The 25,842-nt window shown below is 54.4% G+C and overlaps 1 protein-coding gene across 1 annotated transcript; it reads right to left on the reverse strand.

Moving 5' to 3' along the window:
• Nucleotides 1-15,864: 15,864 nt before the first annotated feature.
• On the reverse strand, nt 15,865-17,325 carry FOXD2 (forkhead box D2). Its single transcript, XM_052638124.1, has one exon. It carries the CDS (start codon nt 17,323-17,325, stop codon nt 15,865-15,867), a length of 1,461 nt encoding a protein of 486 aa, XP_052494084.1.
• Nucleotides 17,326-25,842: the final 8,517 nt, after the last annotated feature.

The raw sequence follows: 25,842 nt of genomic DNA on the forward strand, positions 1-25,842 counted from the left end.
CACTGTTCAGGACACACTCACCCATGCATGACACATGTCACAGATTCCCAACGCACCCAACGCACCCAGTTCACACCCCTGTTGTCATCAACACACAAGACACTACAAGGATAACGGCTGAGGATATTCCATGACTGCTAGTAGTGCCCGTCCCATACCCACTTCCATGAAATGGACCCTCCCCACGTAATTATTCATGGGAAAATAATGAACACACTCAACTCTGCATTAGTGTAACCAGAAAAACACTAAATAGACTTTTTCACTTACTTGTGCTAAACGCAGCTGTCACTTGGATGTGCCTGTATCTGATCATTGTTTTATCTAAGTGGTGAGTGTGTAAGGAATTCATTTTACTATTCTCTCTGCTTCTGCCAGTGTTTGAAATGGTTCATCCTGCTGGGTACACCTAGAGCCCTGACCCTACCTCTGTGTGTGGGCGCCTCTGTGCGTTGCAGGGTAAGGTAAGGTGAGAGGTGTGCATGTGCTCACACTCCAGCACGGCTGCCTCTGTGTGTGTGTGTGTGTTTGTACAGAGCAGACTCCGCACTGTGACTCTGTGGCCGCCCCTCTCCCCGGGGAGTCTTTGCAGGGTAGGGCTGCCCTCTGCATAACTATCCAAGAGCAAACACATCAGAAATCAGATCCCCTCGCAGCCCCCGTCAATGTAGCAGTAGGGGGAGGGGTGTTCTAAAAGAGACAGGGGGCAGGCGTTGAAGGAGGGCAGAGGAAGAAACTGGGACCTGCCGGTCCAGAGAAAAGATTCAGGAACGTACTCTTCTGTAATCACCAAGGAGATGGTCCAGAGCCGTGGACACTGCCTGATTGAGGGTCTGAGGAGGACTTGGGTTTCCAGCCCCTCAGGGGTCCTCTGAGGTCACCAGATCTGAGAGGATGGGGGTCAGCCTCAGCTCCCTTCCTGGAGCTGCTAAGGTAGGGTGCCTAGAGGGCCCCAGGAAACAAAGGCACCACAGTGATCGCGAGCCGAGAAGACACCCTGCAGAGCGGCCTTAGGACAAAGGAGATTCAGACTGGATGCACAGATGGCAGAAAGATGAATGAGGAGAGGAAGAGAGGGGCAGCGAGAAGAGAAGAAATGTCTGAGTAGGATGGATAAGAAGATTGAGCCCAACAGGGGACCTTGGGCAGTGCTGAAATAAAGGACAGAAAATCTCTCAGCAGGAAGGGATGAAAGGACTTAGGACTAGGGTCTCTCTGGCAGCCTTAGCAAGTCATTGACAAAGAGTGGGTCCTGCCCTACCTGTCCAAGAATCCTCAAGGAAACCTCCCTGGGACCTGGACCACACTGTGAGGGGGCCAGGGGGAGGGGTGAGCATCCCTCCCTCTTCAGAGCCTGCCTGGAGGCCCAAGGAGGAGCAGGAAGCTGGTGGGAGGGAAGAAAAAGAAAACCTTCCAGTGGGGACAAAGGAGCAAAGGGAGCCGTGGAGGCAGATCGGAGTTCAAGTCCTGATGCTGCTATTTCTGGTGCAACCTTGCAGGAGCCCCTTAACATCTACAAGTCCCATCTGGAAAACACAGATGCTCAACCTCAAGTCCCCAGGTGGACCAAATGAGACAATGAGGATGGAAATACTTTCTAGCGAGGTCTGTGCACCTCTTCATTGATGGAGGTTACCAGCGGGGGAGAAGACATGAGATAGCATAGACATGACAGTGAGCAATTATCTGCCCACAGGGACATTTTACTCTTAACACTCATGTGTAATTCTACGTCCCTCCTCATCCCACAAAGGATTTGAGTTGGCTAAGAGGGGAAAATCAGACAGACTGACTGAAGGGCAGATGGGTGGACAGAGGAATAAAGACAGAGGCAACAAGAAGGCAGGAGATGTCTAGGGCAAAGGTCATGTCTTCAGATATTCAAGTTCACCTTTCCTTCGCAAGCTTCGTCTATGTTTGGTTGCAGATGACTTTCCCCTGATAGAAGTGTGGCAAGGTCAGGCTACTCCTCTCCCTTCTCCTTCTCCTCCTGCACACAAGCATATGTGCTCGGGTACGTCTGACTCTTTTGCGACCCCATGGATGGTAGCCTGTCAGGCTCCTCTGTCCATAGGATTCCCCAGGCAAGAAAACTGGAGTGGGCTGCCATTTCCTTCTCCAGGTGATCTTCCTGACCCAGGGATCGAACCCAGGTCTCCTGTACTTACTGAACTGGCAAGTGGATTCTTTTCCCACCTACAAAGACCCCTGTGCTCAAGACCAGACACTATTTCCCAGCTATCTTGCAATCATCTGGAGCCGTGTGACTGGATTCTGGCCAAGGAAAGTGGTCAGAGTGATATTTGCTGCCTGCAGACCTGGCCTTTTAAAAACCCACACACGCCCCCACCCCCACCCCCACCCCAAATCCTCAGCTCTCTTTCCTCCTCTGATGAGTTTAGAAGATCCAGTGGAGGATGCCAAGCCACTAGAACTGGGGTACATAATCCCCAGAGGGTTGATGATAGAATTTGCTATGTGGGAGCTTCATATATTTGGATGAGAAAATTTTTATCTACTTTTACAGAACCTCCAAACTGAGATTCAATATTCTATTCAACTGCAAAGAAAGGCAACAAATCCCAGTGGTATCCCCCATACCTGTAACTAGGCCACCCATATATTTTTCTATATCATGTCAAGTGGCTGCCAAAATATCAAAAGATCATTTACACTGAAAACATGTTGAAATTGTACTATTAATCCTTTTGCTGTCTTCTGTTTAACTTGTTATACTCCATCCTATTATATAAAAACTCTTAATACTTTGATACTTGAATTTCAATATAATTGATTTATTTTATAGTCCCATGAATTGGATTTTATGTATTGAACATTTTTATTCTTAGCGGTCCATTGGCTTAACCAGCCTGCCAACGGGATCCATGACACACACAAAAATAAGAACACCTCCTCTAGAGAGTAATAGAGCCCCAGAGGGAAGGCTCTGGGTCTCTGGATGATGTCCCCTGCCCTACTACCATGACCACTGATCCAACATTTGGATTATGAGATGAATAAAAACAATCTTCATTTGTTAAACTACTAAGACTTTGAAGAGCTTTTATATACAGAGAGTAGTCTTTGTAGATCCAGGAAGAGTACAGGGTGGCCCTCTTGGCTTGAGTTAACGCTAGACTCAGTCTTAGTTCTCCTAAATGCCCTTGCTCATGAAGGATGGAATGCCCCAATGCCCTCCCCTCAAACTTCTGCTAACCAAATGCTCCCTAACCTTCAAGTCCCAGCTCAAATGCCACCTCTTACAGGAAGTCTTCCTAGGTCTCCTCCCCATCCCAGAACCCCCTTGCCCTTGAATTGAAGCACCAGGTGATACCAACATTAGACTGTGAGCTTCCTCAGGGGTAGGATATTAGATAAATTCCCTTCTGTCCCCCAGCCTACACCCACCCCTAGAGTGGGCCCACTTCAGGAATGATCAGCCATGGTAGGACTAGTAAGTGTTTGCTGCATGGGAGGTAGGTGCGTGGCCAGGGAACTGTCTGTTTGATTCAGCTCTACTCCCTTATAACCTGGTCCCGGTCCACACCGTGTGTGCACACTTAGGGAAAACGGAGCGGACGAGGGTGAGGGACTAGTGGGTTCCCACACTGGGGCCTCAAGTTCCCTTCTCTTGAGATTATTTCTGTTCAGTCTGGATTTCCAATCAATATATTTGTCCTCTAGGTCTCTGTCATATGGGTAGCCAGATGAGACTAGAAGGAGTTCAAAACAAGATGAGTCTGATGCAAGATGCCTTCTGCGGGTCCCAGCTGAGTCAGCCTCTTTGTCCCATACCCTTGAAAGCCACTCCCTCTGCCCACTCCCCTCTCTCTCACCCCTCCCTCACCCTCACTCACACCAGGCAAGTGAAGCCTCTGCCCTTGGACTGGGAGCACTTCTCTTCTCCGTGTAGCTCTGGAAGCTCAGAGCTGCCCCCTGACAGCTGCTGTACCGTGGGAGCGTGGAAACGGTGGAGAGGTCACTGGTCCCTTCTTTCAGAGGGTTCCTGCCAGCTCAAGCTCCTTTCAGAAGGGAGAAGAGAATGGAGATGAGCTGAGCTGAAGTCCCTGCCGCCTTTCTCTCTTTGGGTTATCTTGCTACTGTGGGGCTCACGGGCCCCCAGGCCCTGCTCTGGATACTGCTGTGCCCACTCCCTCTCCTCCACCACACAGGGCACCAAACACCATCACTGCTCTATTAAGGATCAGACTTCTGAGTAACATTAAGTCCACTTGAGTTTGAGCAATGTGATGCACTTTGGGGGCACTCCACACATAGGTGGTTGATTCATTTACTCAGGTGCCAGGCCTGTGTCAGGCGCTGAGAACACAGTGATGCACTGGACTCAGCTCCTGCCCTCAGGGAGCTCCCAGTCTGGTAAGGGAGGTAGAACAATGAGTAGAAAACACTCTACAATAAGTTAGTTAAAAGCACCAGGAGCTGTAGAAGTACCGGGGACAGGATCTAACACCAGCCTTGGGGGATAAGGGTGGAAGGCTTCCTGGAAGAAGTGACACCTGAGCTAAGAGTGAACCAGGTATTAATAGAAAGAGGGAGAAGAGACAATCAAATGCATGAACCTTAGAATCACTGACTCTTGGACTTATCAAAGGGTAGAATCATAGACATCTAGAATCATTCTTCTAATGAACAACAATGTGTTGTGCCAGATGACCATGATGGGTAAAAAGATCTCAGAATCAAAGGGATCTTGTATCTCAAAGTTGGCCTGGCTTCCATAGCGGTTCTTGAAGGGTAGACTGCCTCTTCCAACTTCAAGGACCAGGGGAGAGGAAAACGAGTTTGAAGATTCCCTGAATATAAGAAAGAAGGGTGAATCCCTCTTGGCGGAATGAAAGGAATTCTCTGGGACAGACAATGGCACAGCAGAAGGGGACCCTGGCTCCCTGCTCATGCAGGGACTGGTAACCCAATGGTCAGAGCTCTGTTGATAGGCATCAGAGTCAAACAGGATGGAGTTGTGGGTGGCGGTCAGTCTCCCCAACAGATTGCGGCCTGCCAGAGTGGGGAAGTGATTCACCTCCTTAATTATATCCTCCAGCTAGTCTCCCTCAAAGCCCCCTGCCTCCTGCCTTCAGAGCCCATGTGACAGTTTTAATTAGATATGCAGGTGTCTGCTTCTTCCTCTCCTCCCTAGAGCATCATCACCTTAAGGACAGGAACAACATCTGTTTTGCTCGCCACTGTATCCTCAAGCACAAAGCAGGTAATAAGGGACTTGCTGAAATGAATTGAGACTGATGAGTGGATATGGAAGGACATTTCAGCAAATGAGGGATGGCCTGGTGGTAAGCTCGTTTCGTTTCACAGAGAGCAACACTGGGCCCACAGAGGATGGAGTTGCCACAAGCTAGAGCTGCCAGTGTAGACAGAGAGGTGGGGGCAGGGTGGGAGCATAGACACAGGAAGGCACACAGAGCCCTGGCCCCCAAGATGCCCCAGCCTCTACAGAATCAGTTTCTTAAGGAAGTTCTCCTTCCAACACTCCACGACCTTTATGGCAAGCCCAGCCTTCTCTTCAAATGATGTGCCAGAGGGAGAAAGGATGGAGCAGCGACCGGTGTGAAGGTGGGGGTGAGGATGAGGGGTCCAGTTTCGGTGCCAGAACTTGGGGACCTACGACAAGGACTGGACTTAATCTGTGCGGGAAAGCCTTGCGAGCGAGAACACAGAGCCAGCCGGGTTAGCCCAAGCACATCCCCTTAGCATGTTAGCGTGGATCGGCCCGGGTCAGTGCAGGGTCACGCCTGTTAGCGCAGGGTCAGGCGCGCTCAGAGTTGGGTCATCCCTTGTAGCGCTAGGTCGGCTCGCTTTAAAGCAAGAGCTTCCCTGTTTGCCGATCAGCCTCTAACAGAGGGTCAGAGCGGGCGGGGCGGGGTCACCTCCTCGGTAGCGGCGGGAAAGCTCTGGGTACTTCGGGGCCAGCGGCGCCCCCAGGTGGCAGGGCCCCGTCGGCGCTCGGATCCGGGTCTGGGAGGGTTTCAGGAACTTCGTTCCTCACTTTCAGGTGGGGAGCCTGGTGGACCCCGGTCCCGGGCCTCGCTCTGCAGGAAGTGTTTTGCTTCCCAATAGTCTTTACACGTATCTTTGGGGCTCTTTCTGCTCACAGCATGTAACTGGTGCGTGAGCGCATCTGAGAGCGAGAATCCTAGATGCAGGCGGAGCGCAGACGAGTCATCGGAAATTCCAGTCTCCACTCCAGGAGGAGCGACCACGGAGCCCGGCCCTCCCCCTCCCGCCTCTCCCCTCTGCCTTGGGTCTCGGTCTGAGGACTGGCTTGCTGCGGATTTGTCTCTGATAGCGCGGTCCACCCCTTACCCCCAGGCTCAGTGTACTTGCCGATACAACCCTGCGCAATCTGAAGTTCTCAAGTTTGCCCTCAGACGGGACACCGAGGGAAGAAGCAGAACACAGCCCGCTCCCCAGCCGGGCTTTGGAACTGTCCTTCGCCGCGGGCCACCTACCCTGGTTCCAGTCTGTCCAGCCCCTCTCCCTCTGCCTCAACATGCGAACACTCCCCACAGCGCTTCCCAGAAAGGGGGTGCGGTGTCTCTGGATGAACAGAGGCAGGAGTAAAGGGAGCTGGGGAAGAGGCTCCCGGTCACTTTGGGGACCAGCCTCCCACTCCCCGCCACCTATCCCAATGCCACAAAGGGCAGGGAATTCAGCAGGCTGCCAGGTGGTGACTCACCTTCACAGTAGAATGTATTCCCCATTATCCACAAAGGAGGCAGGTTTATGCAGAATCAGGGAACCAAGAAGTCCTTGGAGACTCAGCCCCTCAGCTCTGCCAGGGGAGGAGAGATCACACAGTCTAGACTAGAAGTCTCTTGCATCCAGAAAGGAGTCAAGCCCCCACTCTCCTGTCCCTCGACACAATGGACACTCTGAGGTGGCCACCTGGGCTTCGTCTCTGGAGTCCCAGCACAACCTGCGGCAGGCCAGCTCTGTCCCTTCCTGCACCCTGGCAGGAGAGCAGAGGGAGGAGCGAGAACTCCTTGGCGGACTAGAGGGAGGAGCTGGGCAAAGTCACCGACCCCAGACCTGGAAGGTGAGTCCAGGCTAACGCAACCCAGCTCATTTCTCAGACAGAGAAACTGAGGGTCAGTGAGGGTGGGACAGACTGGCCCCAGGTCACAGAGTCAGCAATCCTCTTTCCTCCTCCCCTTCTCTGCCCCAAGTATTAATCATCTTCAGGAAGGTGCTAAAATGAAAACTGCAAAGGAAGGGAAAGAGGCATCCCCCCATTCGGGGGTCAGTGTAACTCAGAATTTCTATGCACCCCTGTGCATGCACACAGGTGGGGTCACACACACAGACACACACGTACACTGGCCTACCACCCACCAACATTCCTCAAAGCCTTAAAACTGGGCCATTCCATCCATCCTGGTTCAGGAAGGAATGGCTCCAGCCAGGGGAACCTCAGGCCTACCTGATTCAGATTTTCTTAATTTATCCCCCACTGCATGAAAGATCTAAAGTCTGATGGGGCATGGGAAGCAAGACTTGGTGTAGCCAGGTGGGTGGACTGACAGACTGGCCAGCAGACTCATAGAAACCGGGAAGGAGGAATGCTACTCCCTAGGAACACTGAAGGGAGAGAGACAATTCATTGGCAAACTCTGACTATTCTCCTGTCACCTCTCCTTCCTCACTGCCAAGCTGCTGCCCCAAATTCGCCAGGTCTGGGACTCACAGAAGGATTCGGCTGTCTGCCCCAGCCCAGGAACCGGCATAGAGTGGAGCGCTAGAGGTTCTTGCTCACTCACATTCCTCCTGACTGTACCTCATTCACCTAAGGGCAACCAATCTCATACCCTAACTTATCTGAATCATAGTCTGCTTTCTCACACCTGGATCTCAACATTTCTCCAGTCCTTCCTCTGGGAAGCAAGGATTCAGAAGCATCCATAATCCAGACTACACTCAAGATTTCCCTAGAGTACCAGGGGAGATGTTGGGTTTTTATTTCCCTCAAAATGCCTAAGCAAATACTTTAACTATTGATGTTGGTTCACAGAGCCTGTAGATTCCAGCATTACATCTGGCATCCTGCTGAGCAACTTTGAGCAAACCCATCCTCACCTCTCCTCTAGACCTGTTTCTCCATCCATTCAATGTTAGCCTTGGAAACCTTGCAAGCTCCAGTGTTACCAGCTCAATAAACGGCACCATCCTCTTGCTGTGAGATTAGTTTCCTAGGAATGAAGACTCCAAAGCTCTCAGGCCCGCTGACCAAGTGTGGGCTGGAAGAGTGGGGGCAAGACGGGGAGGGGGGGGAGGTCTCATGGCACTAGGCAGAAGAGCAGGTCAGAGGCCAGACTGTGGAGCCTCTTCGCTGCTCTGGAAGAGCCTGGAGCCACCCATCTAAGGCAGGCTAAAGGTACCGGACACCAGTGGGATAGGGAGGAAGTGGAGGCTTTGAGGGGAAGGCTAATCTGCTCCACTACGGGTTGGTTGCTGTGCCCCTCAGTACCTTCACTGGCTGCCCCCAAATCCCAGCTTTGCTTGCAGTGGGGAAGGAAGTAGGAAAAAGGTGGACAGGTCTCAGTCTTTGCTAGAAGAACAAGGGATGAGGCTCAGAACTCAGGACTTCTCACCCCTGAAGAAACCTATTTTTAACCCTTCCACCCCAGTCCTCTACACCACATCCCCCCAGCTTCTGCCTCTGCCCCAGGAGGGGCGGACCACACTCTCACACAGTGATACAGTCACAAATAGACATGCTAGCACACGCAAGTGTTCAGCCCCGAGCCATCACCCACACAGACACATATTTCCTCTCACACACAAACATATACACAGTCACAGATCCCAAATACTCAAAAATCACATACACATAGACTGTGATACCTGGAACCATCATCATAAAGTAGAAATCTACCATCCTTAACCCTTAACATACCACTTTTTTTTTTAACCTCAAATATGGTAATAATCACTTCTTTTGTTTCTCTTCTGTTCTCCACTATCAGAATCAGACGGCATCTAATGATGCTAGGCAGATGCTTGCTGCTTGTACCTCTGGTACAATGCCCAGCACATAGTAGATGTTCAAGAAATATTTGCGGAAAGAAGGAGCCAAAGAGTTAAGAGATGTCCAGGGCCTAAGGCAAATTAACTCGCCAGCGTTTGATCCTTACAGTTACCTCCTTGAACAGGAAAACTGTTCACACAAACTGAGCCCTGACACTGTCCTCACACTCTTCAGATGGTCAACAGAGGAAGGAGGGAGGGGGTAAACAGATCAGAGGCCAGACCTGCTGCCTGGGGCCCATCAGAACCCGGAAGCTGCCTCGAAGTCCATCTGCCCTCTTAATGCTATATCAAAGATTCATAGCTTTGCAAAAAGATCCTCACAACAGTCCTCCGAAACTGCAGTCTGCCTGGGGCTCCACAAAGAGTGGCTGCCTGGGGCTGTCGGGTGGTACCAATGCAAGGCCAGCCCACCAGCGTCTCCAGCCCTGCGATGTGACTCCTCCACTCCTCATACTGGGAGCCCAGGTTCTTGGATCCACTGGCCCAATCCACAACTGTTCTGCTGTGTAATCTGGTCTCTTCCATTACAAAGCAGAAAGTGGAGCCATACCGTCCTCAGAACCCTCTAGGCTACTGCCATCTGGGTCCAAGGCTAGTTTAAGTGATTACCTCACCAGCTGCGCTCTCTGGAGTGGAGTGACACGTGGGGAAGGGCCAACTAGCCCCCAAAGATTGGACATTTGCATGGAACTCGCAGTTCTGACTCGAGCCCCCTGGGCCCTGAAAGCGCAGACCAGAGGGACTGCGAGGACTAGAGCATGTGTGGGGGTGGTGGTCTCCCTACACTGTGACCAGGCCCCGCACATCTGCATCTGAATGGAATGGGCCGCTAGTCTAGGAGTCCAAACAACACCGACACCTGCTGGGGAGGGGGACACAAAGCGAGGGCCCTCTGGAAGGGGCGATGAGTTAATGTGGACAATAAGCCGCACTCCTGCACCCACATCTACCCCTACCCCACCATACACACACACACCGTTTTGCAGTGTCCACACATAATTTGAAACACGCTTTTCAGAGCTGTGGCGATTCTTTGGAAACGTAGGGACTGATTTAAGTATCTTGTTCTGCTAGTAATTCTTCCTTTCCAGTCCTAAGATCCATGCAACCGCAATTCCAAGGATAATTCTGCCTGCGTAGACAGAAATGCCCCGAAGGTGAGACTATCCTAAGACGTTTTTCCAACATCGGGGGAAATGAAAACAGACCTCCAAGACCCCGGCTTCCCGGGACGAAACGCTCAGGACTCCCTGTGGCGGCTGCTGTGAGCATCTTCCCAACGGCCGGAGCGTGCGGGCGCTGATGCGTAGCCCTTGGGAGCCGCGCATTCCCGAATAGCTGGGCGGGAAGGAGGCGGGTACGGGCTGAGGACCGGGACCCTGTCGACCCCCTTCAGGGAGACGAGATTGCGGCCCGGCGGCTGGCATGGTCGGGGGGAGGACACCAGGCGCAGACCCCTACCCGGTGGAGAAAAGCAAATGCGCGGACGACGAGCGTCTTCCGCTCTGAGTCCGTGTGGAGCGAAAAGACAGAGCTCCGCAGACACCCAGGACGCAGAGCCGGGAGCTGTGCGAGGGTCGGAGACAACCCCGAGGGTGTTTCCGCGCCCAGTCCAGCCCTGGGGCGCAGGTACCGGAGGAGAACGCTTTCCTTCACCAACAGTCGGAAGCCTCTGGGGCTCCGCAGCGGCCAGAGCCTCGGGCCGCACTGCCTCTCCGCTACGAAAGGAGGCGGTGCCCGCTCCGCCCCGCGCCGCGCCCACCAGATCGCGGAAAGATTCGTTCCCTAAACCAGAGCTGGGAATCTCTGTCCTCCCTACAGATTTCTGTGTTGGTACGTGTCTATGCCGACTTTAAGGAACAGAATAATTCCACTCCAAAACTCTAACATTTGTTTTGCTCTCAAATGCCTAGACGAAAAGCTTAGAGGCTGAATTATCCTGTACGACCTCTGCCACCTTTAGTTCTCTTTCACCGCTTCTCCGGAAACTTCAGAACGCCAGCCGCAAGGTCAACTGTGAGCTGGCTCTCAGCGTGCGGGTGGGTCCTCTTGGATACCTCGCCAGGCCCGAGCCCTGACAACCTTTAGAACCACGTATCGGAATAATTTGGGAGCAAACCCAAACTCGCCTCGCTTCTCTTTGGCGGGATGCGCAGCGTTTCAGTTAAATTCCGATTCCGATCCATAAAGACCCTAGGCGACCCGCCTCCTCACACCGCCCCGCTAAGGTTGAAATCTTAAGAGGCACGCTCCACACTCAAATCTTTCCCCCCTGTTTTCTTGCCGGGTCCCTCGTTTAAACGGCGTCGGCGCCTTTATTCGCCTGACCCTAAGCGGAGGAAAACCCGCCTGATCCGTCATTGTCTGGTCCGCGGTCGGCCCCACCCCCGCCCCAATCAGTGTCACAAAACGCCCCTTTCAACAGACTCCAAACCCTCTTCACCCGGGCTCACCGAGCCTTCAACTTCATTAAGTGTGCGCTACGGCGGCGCTGGAGGAGGCGAAGTTTAAATAAACCGGAGCGGAGAGGGAGGAGGGGTGGGTTGCTAGTTGAACGGGAGAGGGAGAAGTGTTTTTGAAAAGAGGAAAAAAGTCATCAGGGGAAAAGCGCTTTGTAACCACGAAGACGCGCCCGCTGTGGCGAGAACAAATTGGATATGGAGGGGGAAGTGTCCGCCCCCACCTCAACTCCCGCTCCTGGGTGGTCCGGGGAGCCCCAGGAGAAAGAAAGATGGGGAGGAATCGGCGGTGAAAAGAATTAACCAATTTAATTGGGCTTCAAGAGAGAAATGGGGAGAGGCTCACCGATGTGCCCCGATCACCGAAACCAAACACCCTTCAGTAAAGTAAAATAAAATAAAAATGAAATAAAATGTCTGACTCTAGCCTTGGCTGAAAGACGTATGTCACAGTTTGAGAATCAAGGCTGTTCTCAGCCGTAGAGAGTGAATCTGCAAGATGGGGAAATTCTGCCCGGAAAGACCCCCTCCCCCTCTTTGTGGCCTCGGGCCTCCCGGCGCCGGATGAAAAGGAATGAAATTGAACGAAATTGAACGAAATGAAGTGAAATTGACCAGTGAAATTCGCCAATTTTCTTCTCCTTTAAACTGCCCGCTCTCAGCAGCACTTTCTGAACCCCAAGCCGATTTTTCGACATTTTTTTTCTCACCTCGAGAGATGAAGGTGTGCCCTGGATATTTTCTTATTATTGTCACCGATCGTTGGAGCTTGCGGGGTCAGAGACAAAGCTGTATCCACCCAGACGGCCAGGGAACCCACAGGAGGGGCTCCAGATGGAATGGCCTATTTCTCCTCCCAGAAGGCTGGCTTCCCTCCTAGGTAAGCGGACTTATGCTGAACCACCGCCCTTATGCACCCAGAGGGTGAAAGGGGACCACTTACAGAACCTCTCTTCTCAGGGGGAAGGGGAAAAAGAAGTCCCAGGCCTCTACCTTACAAACGTGGGATTGCTTCAGCCTTCTTGCCCCTCCCTACAATCCAGGTCCCAGGTGGGTCCTTGCCAGCTCTTAATTAACAGGTTCCCAGCCCACATAACCTGAAGGAGTCCTGAATTCAAAATAGCCTCCCTTCTCCCCTGACTTAAACGGTGCACATATCTCAACAGTTCTTGTCTGGTATTTTTCAAGGCCAGTAATTATATCTGGCCCAGATCTGGCCTTCTTGACCCAGGGCAAAACTGGGGTCTGAATTGGTCTGAGATGCCAAGCTCCCTAGAATCCCCTGGAAGGATGCATCTCACTCTTCTCCAATCCTCTTTATTTCTACCTTTTCCTCATACAGACCCTCTGACGCATATACACCAAGCAATATGCATAGATAAATTCATGCACGCACACACTCTTCACAAAGACACACTGAACAATCCGGAAAGACCCACTGCTTCTCCTGGAAGTAGCAGTTGTGGAAATATCTATCTACACCATCAGATATGAATTCTGGCTGACTTAATTTTCTCTAGAGGAGAAACAAATTGGTATCTTTTACTTAACGCTCCAACCTAATATCTGGGGGTGGCATAGTCATGGTAAATAAGATCATCTAAGCTACAAAGTGTTTTACTGAGAGCAAACACACCATCTTGTTCAAATGCTCAACCTTCCTCAAGTGAAAAGAAATGAAATCAAATTCAGTAACAGAAGTCAATGAAGCAGCCAGCAAGAGACCATTATCCCAGAATCAGCAGACATTTCCCTCTATCTACCACTGAATCTAACCTTCCTTCTCCTGGACTATTTGATAAAATCACTGGAAGGGAGCTCCGTGCTTCAGTCTCACTCCACTCCCGCAGACCCTCAACAAGATGGAGGAGAGGATGCCTCACCTCTGGCAGAGGGGTTGCATTTAACATCTATGCCTGGAACCTCTTCTCTCCTTACCTGAGGAAGGTGTTAAGAGACTTAGGAGTCCCAACCACTCTTCCTGGACCCTGGTGTGTTCTCACCCAGATCCTGATTCTGACCCTCTTCATACAGGGTACTCTCTCCTCTACTTCTTCCTTCTTTCCTACTGCTCCTAACGTCTGAGATTTGCCTAAAGCAGCCTGTAAGGCTTCTCCTTGTCTGCCTGTCTCAAGCTCACCAGATTTGATTCTCTGACCTTTCCTCCTTCCTCCTGTCGCTTGTCTCCCAACAGACTTGTCGACCCCAGCATGTCTGTGTTCTCTGAAGGCTGAACTGCTTCTTACTGCACCTCCATATTTCTCTTTTTCTCCTATGACCTTAGTTGAATGTTCAGAGAAAAGAGCTAAGTAACCATCTTTGTTTCACCCCAAGCATCACCTCTCACCCAACACACTTGCAAGTCTGGCCTCTGGGAGTTCCAGACTCAGGGCTTATGGAAGACTCCAGCCAGCCCAATGGCTTTGCACTCAGGCAATAGGTTCTGAGCAAGGCTCAAGGATTCGGGAAGTTTACCTTAATAGAACAAGGCCTCACCGATCCTCTCCTTTAGTTCATACTGCCCTCACCACTAAGTTTCTCTGGCTGGAGGAGAGAGGGGTTTCACAGTTTTCAATTCAGGCCTTTCACTCCAATCATTCCATGTTTGTGTGTGTGTGGCGGGGGGGGGGGGTCTAGGGGGGACGCAAAGAATGCCCTACAATGGCCAGAGAGAGACCTCTCTCCTCTTGGGGACACAGAAAGAGACAGTGACAGAGAATCGAAAACACAGAGACATGGTCACAGATACACACAGAAATAAAAACACAGATATCCTGAAATACAACTGACACCCCCCCCAATAAAGGACAAAAAACAAGGCCATATGTCCACCCAGACAAACAGGAACACAAGCTCCATAAAAGCCCCCATGTCCAGAAGCACAGAAAGGCTTACAGAATATGCATCAGTAAACACTTTCACTCACATTGTACTTAAAGGGTATAGTGTCCATGAGCCTGAGGCTCCCAGATCTGCCCAGGCCATGCTAAGTCTGAACTGGAAAGAGATGAGAATCTCCCAGGTACATTTGAAATAAAACCTCTCTGCAGACACCCCAGGCAGAAACATTTGAGGACCAGAGCGAAAATGAAAGTGCTGGAGGGGTCACAGGCATCCCAGAATCCTGGCCTTATTAACAGCCGAAGGCCAAGGCCACAGTGTCCCCTGTATCTGACAAACCCAAGCCCTCCTCTGCCTGCCTGGCCTGCTCACTCTGCCTAGGAGTCTGTGAGACCCAGGACCGGGAATGGGGAATGCAGGCAAGCAGACAGAGCTGGTGACTGCTGGAGTTCACGTACATTTATTCAATTGACACTGATGGGGAGTGGGGGGAGACAGGTTTTCTTTTCTTCCACACAGACCATCAGACGATTTCACAGAGTCTCCCCAACTGCAGAAGTCTAAATCAATGCACACCCAGTGGACAGAGAACGCAGATAGCAGCCTGCGATACAGATATTTACACATGGTTACAGGACCCCTGCCACAGGATGTGCCCTGGCCCACCCCACCCCCACCTCTCCGGTCCCTGACCCGGACCCTCCTCTCCCACCCTAACCTCATTGCCTTTAGCTACAATAAATATCCCAGGGCCTGGGACAGAGCAGACCGCGGAGAGGGCTGCTGGCCCTGGATGGCTGGACCCAGCCGGCCACGGGAAAGGGGTAAAGTTCCTTCCAAAGCGCCCCCGACGCAAAAGAGGGAGGATTTTCCTCAATGGAGTGGGATCTCGGGATTGCCCAGGCATTGTGAAGACCCTCGCTTCACCTCTCCGTTCACCTCCGCCTGTGTAGACACTGCAGTAGGCTTCCGAGAGAACGAACTGCTTTGGAGAAGAGCGAGGGGGGAAAAGAAAAGTTGCATTTTCCTTTTAAGCACAAAGTAGATAACAGATGTCTTTAAATTATAATATTGAACAATCAGGGCCTCAAAGCTGGGGAAGGAGTGAGGGAGAAGCAGAAGGGGAGACCTCTCTGCACAGTTGGTGTTTCTGGCCGGATCTGCCCGGGCCTGGGTAGGCACCTCTCCGGGAAAACATTCTTCCGGGGCTGCCAAGAGGCGCAGAGACTGGGAAAAAGCGAAGACATCCCCTCCCCCTTTTACTGCTCAAAGTGAAATGGGATCACGGCTAGCGACCTCGTCGCGTAGACCCGGGCCTCTTCCTGAGCGATGAAGCCCGCTTCGTCCCAACTGTCGGAGAGATTCCGAGCGTGGAACCACGGGCGCCGGCCCAAGGTCTGGAGACTCTTCATAAATAGACTCCCTGAGTTCCGCTGGGACCGCAGGAGCTCCAGGAGAGACTGAGGAGTGCGGGCTCAAAGTGGCCCGGATCCCGACACGGTCAAAAGTGGCAGCCACTGAGGCCTGCGACTTTGCCAGCAAACGGGGGCCCTGAGGACAGGAGAGCGTCCCCGTGGTGCGAGAGGCGAACGTGGCCGGCCACTGGAGCCAGGGCCGGGGCAGTCAGCATGGCCAAGACCTGGGCCTGACCCCCAGGACCCGCCGCCGCCGAGAACGGCGACCCCGGGGAGCCCTCGCCGGCGCCCGGGGGTGCTGCCCCGCCGCCACCGTGGCCCATAATGTGGTCTATAGAGAAGGAAGGCCTCTGCCCGGCCCCGGCGCCCCCTCCACCCGCGTCCGTCTTGAGGCCTGGGCGCAGGAGTGCGGTGCCTGCTGCGGGAGGGCTCAGGGACGCGGGGTAGAAGGCTTTGGCGCAGCCAAGCTCCGCGCCCAGGAAGGCTGGCAGGCCCGAGGGGCCCGGGCCCGACCCTGCGCTCGGAGCAGGCGCAGGGGCCGGAGCCGAGGCTGCGCTCGCGAACACCGAGGCCGTCGGAGGTCCGGGTGGAGGCGCCGCGGCACGGCCCGGGGGTACCGACAGCTGGCAAGGGGCGGCGGCGGCGGCGAAAGCAAAGGCGTGCGGGTGTGGATGCGGGTGCGGGGCTGGGCCCGGCGGGGGTGCGCCGTAGGCCGGGAGCGCCAGCCCGTAGCCGTAGCCATAGGCTCCGTAAGCCGCGAAGCCCGGCAGGAAGGCGCCGGGGTCCCCCGCCGCTGCAGCCCCGCCGCGCAACAGCAGCTCGGGGTGCGGGTGCGTGTGTGGATGCGGCGGCGGCAGCGGCTGCCGCTTGAAGCGCTTGCGGCGCCGCAGGAAGCTGCCGTTGTCGAACATGTCGGCCGACTCCGGGTCGAGCGTCCAGTAGTTGCCTTTGCCCGGGTTGCCCGGCTCGCGGGGGATCTTGACGAAGCAGTCGTTGAGCGAGAGGTTGTGGCGGATGCTGTTCTGCCAGGCGGGGAACTTCTCCCGGTAGTAGGGGAAGCGGCCGCTGATGAACTCGCAGATCTCGCTCAGCGTCAGGCGCTTCTTGGGGCTCTGCAGGATGGCCATGGTGATGAGCGCGATGTACGAGTAGGGCGGCTTCACCAGGGGGCTCCGAGTTGCCGCGCCCCCCGACGGCGGTCCTGGCCCGGGCCCCGCCGCGCCCCGGGCCGCCGCCGAGACTGGCCCGGGGCTTCCCGCTGCGGCCGCCGCCCCTCGGGGCGCTAGAGCGCGGGGCTCGCCGTCCGAGCAGCCACCGGACTCCTCCTCGTCCTCCACGGCTTCCCCCGCGGCTTCCTCCGGGGGAAGCTCGGGGCCGTGGGGGAGCACGTCCCGGGGGGCGCGGGGCCCAGAGCGGGCAGGGAGCTCCCCCCCACCGCTGCTGCCGCCGCCGCCGCCCACCACGTCTATATCTGCGTCGGCCTCGGACAGTGCGGCCGGGGAGCTCTCGGAGGACATGATCTCGCAGCAGCAGCTGCCCAGGGTCATGGTGCCGCCGCCGCCACCGCCGCTCTCCGGCTCCGCTCCGGCCGCGGCTCGGGCTCCGCCGCGCTGCCTCTGGGGCGAGAGTGTTTTGCGCGCGGGCGGGGAGGGGGCGGGGGACTGAGGACTGGCGGGGAGGGGTGTCCCCCAGCTCTGCAGCGCCCCCTCGTGGTTCACTCGGCCGCTCTCATCTCTCGGTGAGTACCCTACTGGCGACGGCTGTCTCCGCTGCCCCGGGAGCCCGAGCCGGGGGCAGCGCCCAGGGCGCCGGCGGAAGAAGCTGAGGCGCCCCCCCTTACCCTGCCGGTCTTGGCCCCCAGCCCCCCCTCCCCCGCCCCGGGCTGGAGAGGTCTGGGGATTAGTCCCTCCCGCTTGGCGGCAGCTTAAGGCGGAAGAGCGCGAGTCCGGGGCGGAGCTCCCCGAGCGGGGTGGGGCTGGCGGGGGCGGGCAGAGTGCCTCGGCGGAGGGGCCCGGCGGGAACAAACAGCCGCAGCCGCGGGAGCGCTGCTCCGGTGGCCGGAGGCAGATCCTCCTCTAGCCCATCCCGCAAACCCTCGCTCCCTGGAGCCGCTGCCTTCACTGCGCTCAGCCCTGGATGGTAAGGGTTCACGCGGGTGCCAGCTGGAGCTGGGAGCAGCAGCGATAGTCCCCCACCCGTCATCTCCCCAAGGCAGCGCCCGGGCCACCGAGGCCGAAGCGCGGTTGGAGCCGCACCAGCGGAGCCTGAGACGCCGGGACCAACGCCGCCAGAGCGGGGCCCGAAGGAACGCGAGCGGCTTCCGGCCCAAGGCGAGACGCGCTTAAGTGATTGCAAGGAACAAAGTTGGCGTTCTCAGCCTCGGGCCTCGGAGAGGTGAGCGATTCTGGCTGCGCCCCTGTCTTCCCCTCCCAAGGCCTGGACCCCGCCTCAAGGGGACCCCATCCGCTTGCCACACCGCGGGACTCCAGATGGGAGACTGTGCGCGCGGACCCAGGGAGCGCGTCGCGTGCCCGTTGCCCGCTTTCCGAAAGCTTTTCTGGGGCGCTTCGGTCGTCTTTCGAGAGCGCGGACCGGCCCATCGCTGAGTTTGCCTGTATCCGATCTTTTTCTGTCTTGATACCCGTTTGTCGCACTCAAGCTCTGTGACTGTGTTTCTCTAGCTCTCGGTGAATCTCTGCCTCTGTTTTCTGTGGAAACCCTGCATTTATCTGGATTTCTATTCGTCGGTCTGAGAATCTCTTTCTCAATTTCCCTGTTTCTCCCACCCCGTCTCACTACAGAGCCACCTACGTTCCTTCTCCCTTCCCCCTTCTCTCGCCGGACTTGCAGGCTCTACCGACAGGCAGCACCGAGACCTCTGTCAATGAACCCTGACCTCAACCGCAAGCCAGTGTTGCCTTCAGCTTTCACAATCCTGTGCACACAATGTTGGTTCCGTGCTTTTTTTTTCATCAGCTGGGTTCCTGGCCATACCGTTAGGACTTCTCTCCTGGCCTTCCTCCAGCAACCAGTAACTCCCAATTGAGACTGGGGCCGTCTCAGCCTCTGGGGATGACAGGGGAGATGGGCACTGGACGTAATCAAGTACAGAGCCGATAGACCGGCTGCTGCCCCGACAGCGCCCCACAGTGGTCAAAGCTCAGGCATGCGGGCCGCGAGCCCAGCTGCGCTCAGCTGTCGCAGACTGTAGGGCTGTCAGCTAGTCCTTCTCCACTCCTACCCGCCGCGTCAGTTTGCTGCTCTAAACAGTAGTTAAGAGCAAAGACCCTGGAGCCAGCCTGCTGGGATCCCAGTGCTGGCTTCAGTCCTTACCTGCTCTTTGTATTTTGTGTTTCTTCCTCTGTAAAAATGAGATTAAAAACACCCACCCCCTGATTAATATGTAAAAGTAGCCACAACAAAGAAGGATATTGAAGGCACTTTGCAGACTCCTGGGGAGAAGGGGGTTCTGAGCAGTGTAGTCTCCCATCTGGATCTCATACCCCCTTCTAGCCCTGGGCTGGGTTACATGGCTGCTGTCTATTAATAGTCCTCTCCAGTCACCCTGCTGAACTAGCCTTTCTGTAGATAGTACTGGGGGCAGAGTAGACGGGATTTATCCGCCCTGCAGGCTATATCTCAGCAGGGTCATGTGAGAGTGGATGAAATCTTTCACCCAACAGCAGTCTCCGATCTAGTGTATTCCACAGGTGGGACAACAGATGCCCAGGGGGCAGGGGGACTAGTCTCCAGACATGAAAAAGCATGGCTGGGTGCAACCCTTGTCATGGAATCCTCATAATAAGAGTTCTCCATCTTCCCCAGTGATTCAGCTAAGAGCAGAAGAGAGTGGAAGGCAGATCTGGCTGCTCATATCCTGTGAGAGCAAGTCTGCTGGGCAGCCCCATCTGGGGCTTCAGACCAAGGGGATCCACCTAGTGTGCTGGGTCCGCAACAAAGACTGTCCTTGGGAAAAGAGAAGTGCTCCAGTCCTCAAACCATAATCAAGAAATTGGACAGAGACTAGTGGCCCTGGAATCAGAATTTCATAGGTGTTGGGGCCCCCAGGAAGCAAATGAAGGCCTTGGGGACAGGTATTTGCATGAGTCCAGATGAACTCACATACCCAGGGTTGCTAGATTTACCAGATGTATTTTATCTGGCAAATCTATGCAATCTCCAAGCTTGCTCATGACTACAGGGACCTCTCACTGACACTCACAGACACCCCATACCATCCACTACATACACAGCAGCTCCAACCAAGCTGAGCTCTGGTAATGTCTAAGTAAATGGAGAGAAAAACAACACTGGCATCATCCTTCTCCATCTCACTTTCTAAATGTCCTTTATTTCTAAAATAGCAAATATGAACCAGTAGCTTCTTTCTTTGCCAGCACTCTCTCCTGGTTCCCTTCACTCCAGCCCCCTCCCCAAGTTCAGGGTAAAACTAACTGAAGCGTTTGCTGCCCAAATATCCTGATTCTTGCTGCAGTCAAGACTCCACCTTTCACAGAGCAGCTGCAGCCACCAGCCCACACCTCTGCCTGACCCTGCTTCACCCTCCATTCTGCTGAGACTCAGGTCAAGGAAAGAAGATGTGGCCCCCTCAACCCTGTTCTGCAAGGTGATTCTTTAAAAATCCTCCAGATTCTTCAGAACACACAGTTGAAAGAGTGGAAACAGTCCAAGGAGATCACGTGACTTGCTAGGCTTTTTGAAGGGCCCTTCCGTTGGGCTGGGCCCAGGTGTCCAGGCTCCCAGACTAGAACTCCTCTATTTATTCAAATAACGCCTGCTTAACACCTGACCCAAGCTCAAGGCTTGCCTGGGGAGGTGTTTCTGGGAGCTTCTCACTCCTCCCAAGGCTCTGGCCAAATTTGTTTCGAACAATGCCAGGAATAGGTGCCCTGGGGCTGGGAGAATGGTTTCCCAATATTCGGGATTCGTTTAGTTTTCTGCCCTTCTGTCTTGGCTCCAGCCTTTCCTGCCTGCAGGCTTTGCTTCTTCGACGAAGTCTCTGGGTCGTGTGTGTGTCCTTGGGTGTGTCGGTCACTCCCCGCCGCGAAAGCCTGGGTGCTGACAGAAGTCTAGGCTTTCAGCACCCATGCCTGCAGCCTCCAAGAAGCAGGAGGAGACAGATTGTGCGGGTCTTAGTTACAATGTCACTGGTAGTTCTCAGCCTCTTCTTTTCTCCATCTCACTATTTAGCCACCTTTCTCGAGCAGCCCAGAAAGGATTGAGAGAAAGCGTCGGGGGCGGGGGTGGCGGGCGCTGATCCAGGGAATTTTCCACTCGGAAATGTTCGGAGCACCGACCAGAGGTTGTTGCTTGTTTGTTGCTCTGTGCCGCTGTCAATAGCGTCCTTCCCCTTATGGCTCCTCCCTGCCCTTCTTCTGGCCCCTGTAGACGTGCTCTTCTCGGCTGGGGGGAAAGGAGAGATCTCCGATGATTGTTAGAATATAATTGTCATCACGAAACCGGCCACGAGCGGCGCCGGCGCAGAGCTCTCCCGCGGCCTTCCCACGGTTCGCATGCGGTGAGCGCGGAGGTCCGCCCCTCGGTGCAGACCCACTGCAAAGCGCCGCCTGAGCCAGGCAGGGGACCCCACGCTTCCATGCTTCTCTGATTTTACTCACAAACCTAGCCAAGCTACCGCGCAGCCACACGCTCTTTTGGTCCCTCCCCGGGGCCGCAGCCCTGGAGCAAGACGGCGGTTGGGCTGCAGCGGGTCCATCTCCCCTTTCTCCTCCAGATCATCGCCTGCTCAAAGGCGGTCGGCTGTTTTGGCCCTGAGTGGGAGGCGGGAGACTCCAGATCGTGTGACCTGCAGGGGCGAGCTGCAGGCGGTGGGGCTCCACACACAGAGTTCAGGGAGAGGCCGGCCTCTCTGGGAGCCCAGAAATGGCTGGGCCTTGGGCGGCGTGAGCTGTTTTACTCCCAGGCTAGCTAGCTCTGCACCGGCTCAGCGGTCGGTGCCTCTGCGGTCCCCCACACCTCGGGAATCCTCCCCCTCTTGGAGGAAGCGACTTTCGCTCCTTCCATTGTGCACGGCCACCGTCCCCCGGCTGCGTGATGGGGGCTCGCGGGAGCACCCTCCGGCCCCAGCCCTGGGCGCTGCGGAGCCTGTGCACTCCGGTTCGTTCGCGGGAAGAGGGTTGCGGGCTCCGGAGAGGGTGAAAAAAACAGCGCGGGTCCCAGACCACCCGCCCGACCAGGAAAGCCGGCTTCGCAGCGACCGGGAAGGACCGGCCGCACACGCTTGGGAGATATGCCGCAGGGGCTGGGGAGTTGGAGACGCTTCCAGGCGTGTGGAGGCCTGGGCATCAGGTCAGAGTGCCTTGTGGAGTGCGTCCTGGGTCCACGTGCGTGTGTCTGCCCCTCTGGGCGAAGGGCAACGGTGGCTTTGTGTGCTCAAGTACGTCTCTGAGAGGCCGGCACCGGTGCCGAGTTCTCCCCTTCCCGACCGCACATCTGGGCGGGGGACAGCCCTGGAACGATCGCCAGCCAGGCCCACAGCTCCACTTCGGGGCCCGAAGGTGTGCGACCTGGTCGCGAGCTGCAGACCCACTCCGGGCCGCGGCATGACCCTCCAGGGAAAGAATATGTGAGGGTGCGAGCCTGGGCAGGGGGCTTGCACCGTGGCGAGGAGAGGAGGGGACAGGGGCCTCGCGCGGAGAGCCAGGAGGACTGCCGTGGCCGCGGGAACCGGACGGCTTTCCGCAGCCCCAAACGGGTGGGGAGGGAGGGGCGGGTGCGGAGCCGTCCGGATGAGATCCCCTACCCTATACGCACGAACGCGCACACGCGCCGTCACGTTTAGCCTTTCAGAGCCCCAGGCAGGGTCACTGATGATGCCGTAAGTCCTAGCAGGGGCGAGTAAATATTGCTGGACCTGAGTCCTTTGGAGCTGCTGTGGAGCCGCGGAAGCCAAGCTATAGGGGACCAGCCAGAGTCCCAGCTCTGCCGCGCGGGAGCTGGGGACGGATTCCAGGGAAACAGCGACCTCTGGAGGAGCCGCGCCGACACGCAATGAGGCAGGGACTGGACGACCAGGTCTGGGATCAAAGCGCCCCTTCCCCACCCTTCTTGGCAAAATCATTCAGAAGCTTATAACCTCTGGACTCCTCTTTGCGCATGCTTGTTTCCTTTCCCAGCTTGTACCCAAGCTTCAAATCCTGGCTCAAATCCTGCCTTCTTGAGAGCCCAATTCGTCTTTCCCTCTTCCTGCTCTGAGCTCGTAAGAACCTAAAGCCTGAACCCTCAACTCTAGCGCTCCACCGCACTAGGCAATGATCTTTCTCCAAAGAAAGGGTCATTAGTCCATCCACTCCACCCACCCTTTGCATTCCATGCTGAATGTGCTTCCTCCCCTCTTCACCACCAGTAAATAAAAAATGAAATCATGTATCCCGAAATTGGACTGTCGATTTTCAAAGTTCGTTTCTTAGATGGGGAAATTGAGACCCATTTTCAAGTCAGAGAGAGGGCTGACTTGCCCCAGGTCACACAGCAAAGGTGGAACTAGATCCCATGTCCCAGCCCAGAGCCCTCTCCATTTCACCAGAATAGGAAGGGGAAATGCCAGAAGGAACTTGTGTGTTCCTGTGTAGAGGCGGGCATTGGTGGGAGTCGGGGGGGGGGGGGGGGGGGGGGGGGCGGGCGGGGGATGTAGTTCCTGTTCCAGGATGGGGCAGTACGGAGGGCAGGGAGGGCAAAGTTGCCCTGGAAGATCAAATTCTTCTTTCCCCTGACCCCAACCCGGATCAAGCTACTTTGAAGGGCTCCAAATTTCAGGGGTTGGCCAAGCGTCCTTACATCAGCAGGCAGGTCTGTTGGAGGCTGAAAACAACTTCAATTCAGGCAAATACTACCCTCTTCTCTAACCTAAAAAGGGAGAGAGGGGCTGGTAATAAATACCCAGAGGGTGCTGCTGAGATCTGAGGTCAAGCTGGGAGGGTGATTGGCATGTAAGTTGCAGGAGGCTCCTGTGATAACTGCCTGGCAACCTGAGGCCTCCTCAGGGATGCTCTCCTTCTGGGCATCATGTGCTTCTCTGCAAAGGCTACCAGGCAGCCTGGTCCCTGCCTGCTTGTCCAGCCTCATCTCCAGCCTCGGCACTGATTTGCTCTTTCTCACATCTTCACCTTGCATGCAGCTCACTCCTCCTAATCCATCCATTTCAAATGTCAAGATTTCTGAGTTGCTTCCTCTCCCCATAACACCCCACACTGGCCAGGCTGTGCAGAGCTCCTGCCTCTGTTTCCAAAATGCTAATTCCCTCTCTTGTCACAATTTGTTTTCTAGGCTGTTGCCCTCGCTAGACTGTATACTCCTTGAGAACAGAAATTACATTGTCTTCATCCTCATCTTTCCTCCTCTACAAAATAGGGATAATAATTGTACCTACCTCATTGAATAGTTGTGGGAATTAAATGAAATAAGGCATTTAGCCCAGTGCCTGAAACTTTCAGAGAAGCTCAACAACTATTTCTTATCACTATCATCATGATTATTAAACACTACCTCCTGCCAGGCACAAAATCCAACACAGATACTCAGATAATGTTAGATATGTGGATACATGAATGAATAAATGAGTGAATCATATGACACACTTCTCACTCTGGGACTCTAGACAAGGCTGTATCTAGCTTACGTCATCACTACAGATATGTGTTCTCTTATGACACCATTTCTCCCCCATCAGTCCCCTTCCCTGAAGGAAGGAGAATGTGCATCCCCATCAGGGGGAGTTTCTCCCTGGTCCCTGAACCCATTGGATTTCTCTCTCATGCTGTCTACCTCAGTTTCTTTCCTTTAAAATGGTTCTGATCAATCAAACCAGCCACACTTTGCCAGAATCTCCTAGGGACTCTCCACTGCCTATGAGACAAAACTCAATCTCCTTAGCATGGTGAGCTGAATATGTTCAGTTTTGAGATGTCCTACCTCTCTATTGGGTAAGAACTCCTGTATTCCATGTGGTCCTCTTGATGGGGCTGTTCAGTCTCTTTCCTCCTCACATTTACCTCTAGGAGCAGACAGGCAACCTGGTTGGATCAAACATAGCATTGCAAGCCCAAGGTGATAGGCCTAGGTGGGACCTAAGTCAAGCCAATCACTCCTACAAGATTCAATATATGAACTCTGAGATGCCACGATATAAGGACTCTGGGGCTTGGGATACATGGACACGGAACTCTTGGAGGTTCTCCTTTTGGATCAGAAGATGAGCACGCAGGTCTAGCTGCCAGCAGCCATCCTTCCTGTCATGTGGAGAGTGCTGTTTGACATCAAAGTCCATCCACAGATGAAAACACCCTAAGGAGCCAGAGCTTACTGACAATGTTGAGTCCTCTGCCTGAAACTAGAACCCTTAGACTTCATAGGTATTCTAAAGATATTCCCCTTTCTGCTTAGTAGGTTGAGTCAAATTTTTCACAAACAGTAGCACCACAGCAGAGAAAGATCCTGGGTTCCTGAGACCATTGAGGTGCCATGCCATTCTGAACTGCCTGCACAGATGTTTATGTGAAAGAGAAATAAACTTGAATTTTGGTTAAGCCATTGTTGTGGAATTTTCTTTGGTATGTAAGGTTGGGGAGGAGGGAATCAGTTGCTCACAGTTGAGCTTAACCCTAATTAATACAGGGAGGGATGGGGGAATGTCTCAAAGACATGAGACCTGGTTTGGGAGGTGTTAGCCTGGAGAATAAAAGACTCGGGGTTGACATAGCCGCCACCTCCAGATTTCTGCAGGGCTGACCTGGAGCACAAAGACCAAGGCAAAAGGGGATCTGAAGGTTATAAAGAGACTCAATTTCTGTGACTCCGTGGAGGGGAGAAATTCCATCATGGCTGTCCTTCAGAGATTCGATCTGCTACTTTGATGGTAGTGAGCTCCCCATCACTGGAAATGCATAAGTAGAGGCTGGATAATCACTGGGCAGGAATCTTAAAGCCATCCAGGTACAGCAGAAAGAGTACAGGTCTTAGAGCTGAGTTTTAATTATGCTCTCACCACTTACTGGTCTCAGACAGATAATCTCTCTAAGCCTCAT

The sequence above is a fragment of the Budorcas taxicolor genome, chromosome 3 (assembly GCF_023091745.1).
Source record: "Budorcas taxicolor isolate Tak-1 chromosome 3, Takin1.1, whole genome shotgun sequence".
NCBI classification, from domain to species: Eukaryota; Metazoa; Chordata; class Mammalia; order Artiodactyla; family Bovidae; genus Budorcas; species Budorcas taxicolor.

What these genes read in the sequence shown, in the direction of transcription:
- FOXD2 (XM_052638124.1), bottom strand. Translation starts at nt 17,325, where the DNA reads ATGACCCTGGGCAGCTGCTGCTGCGAGATCATGTCCTCCGAGAGCTCC.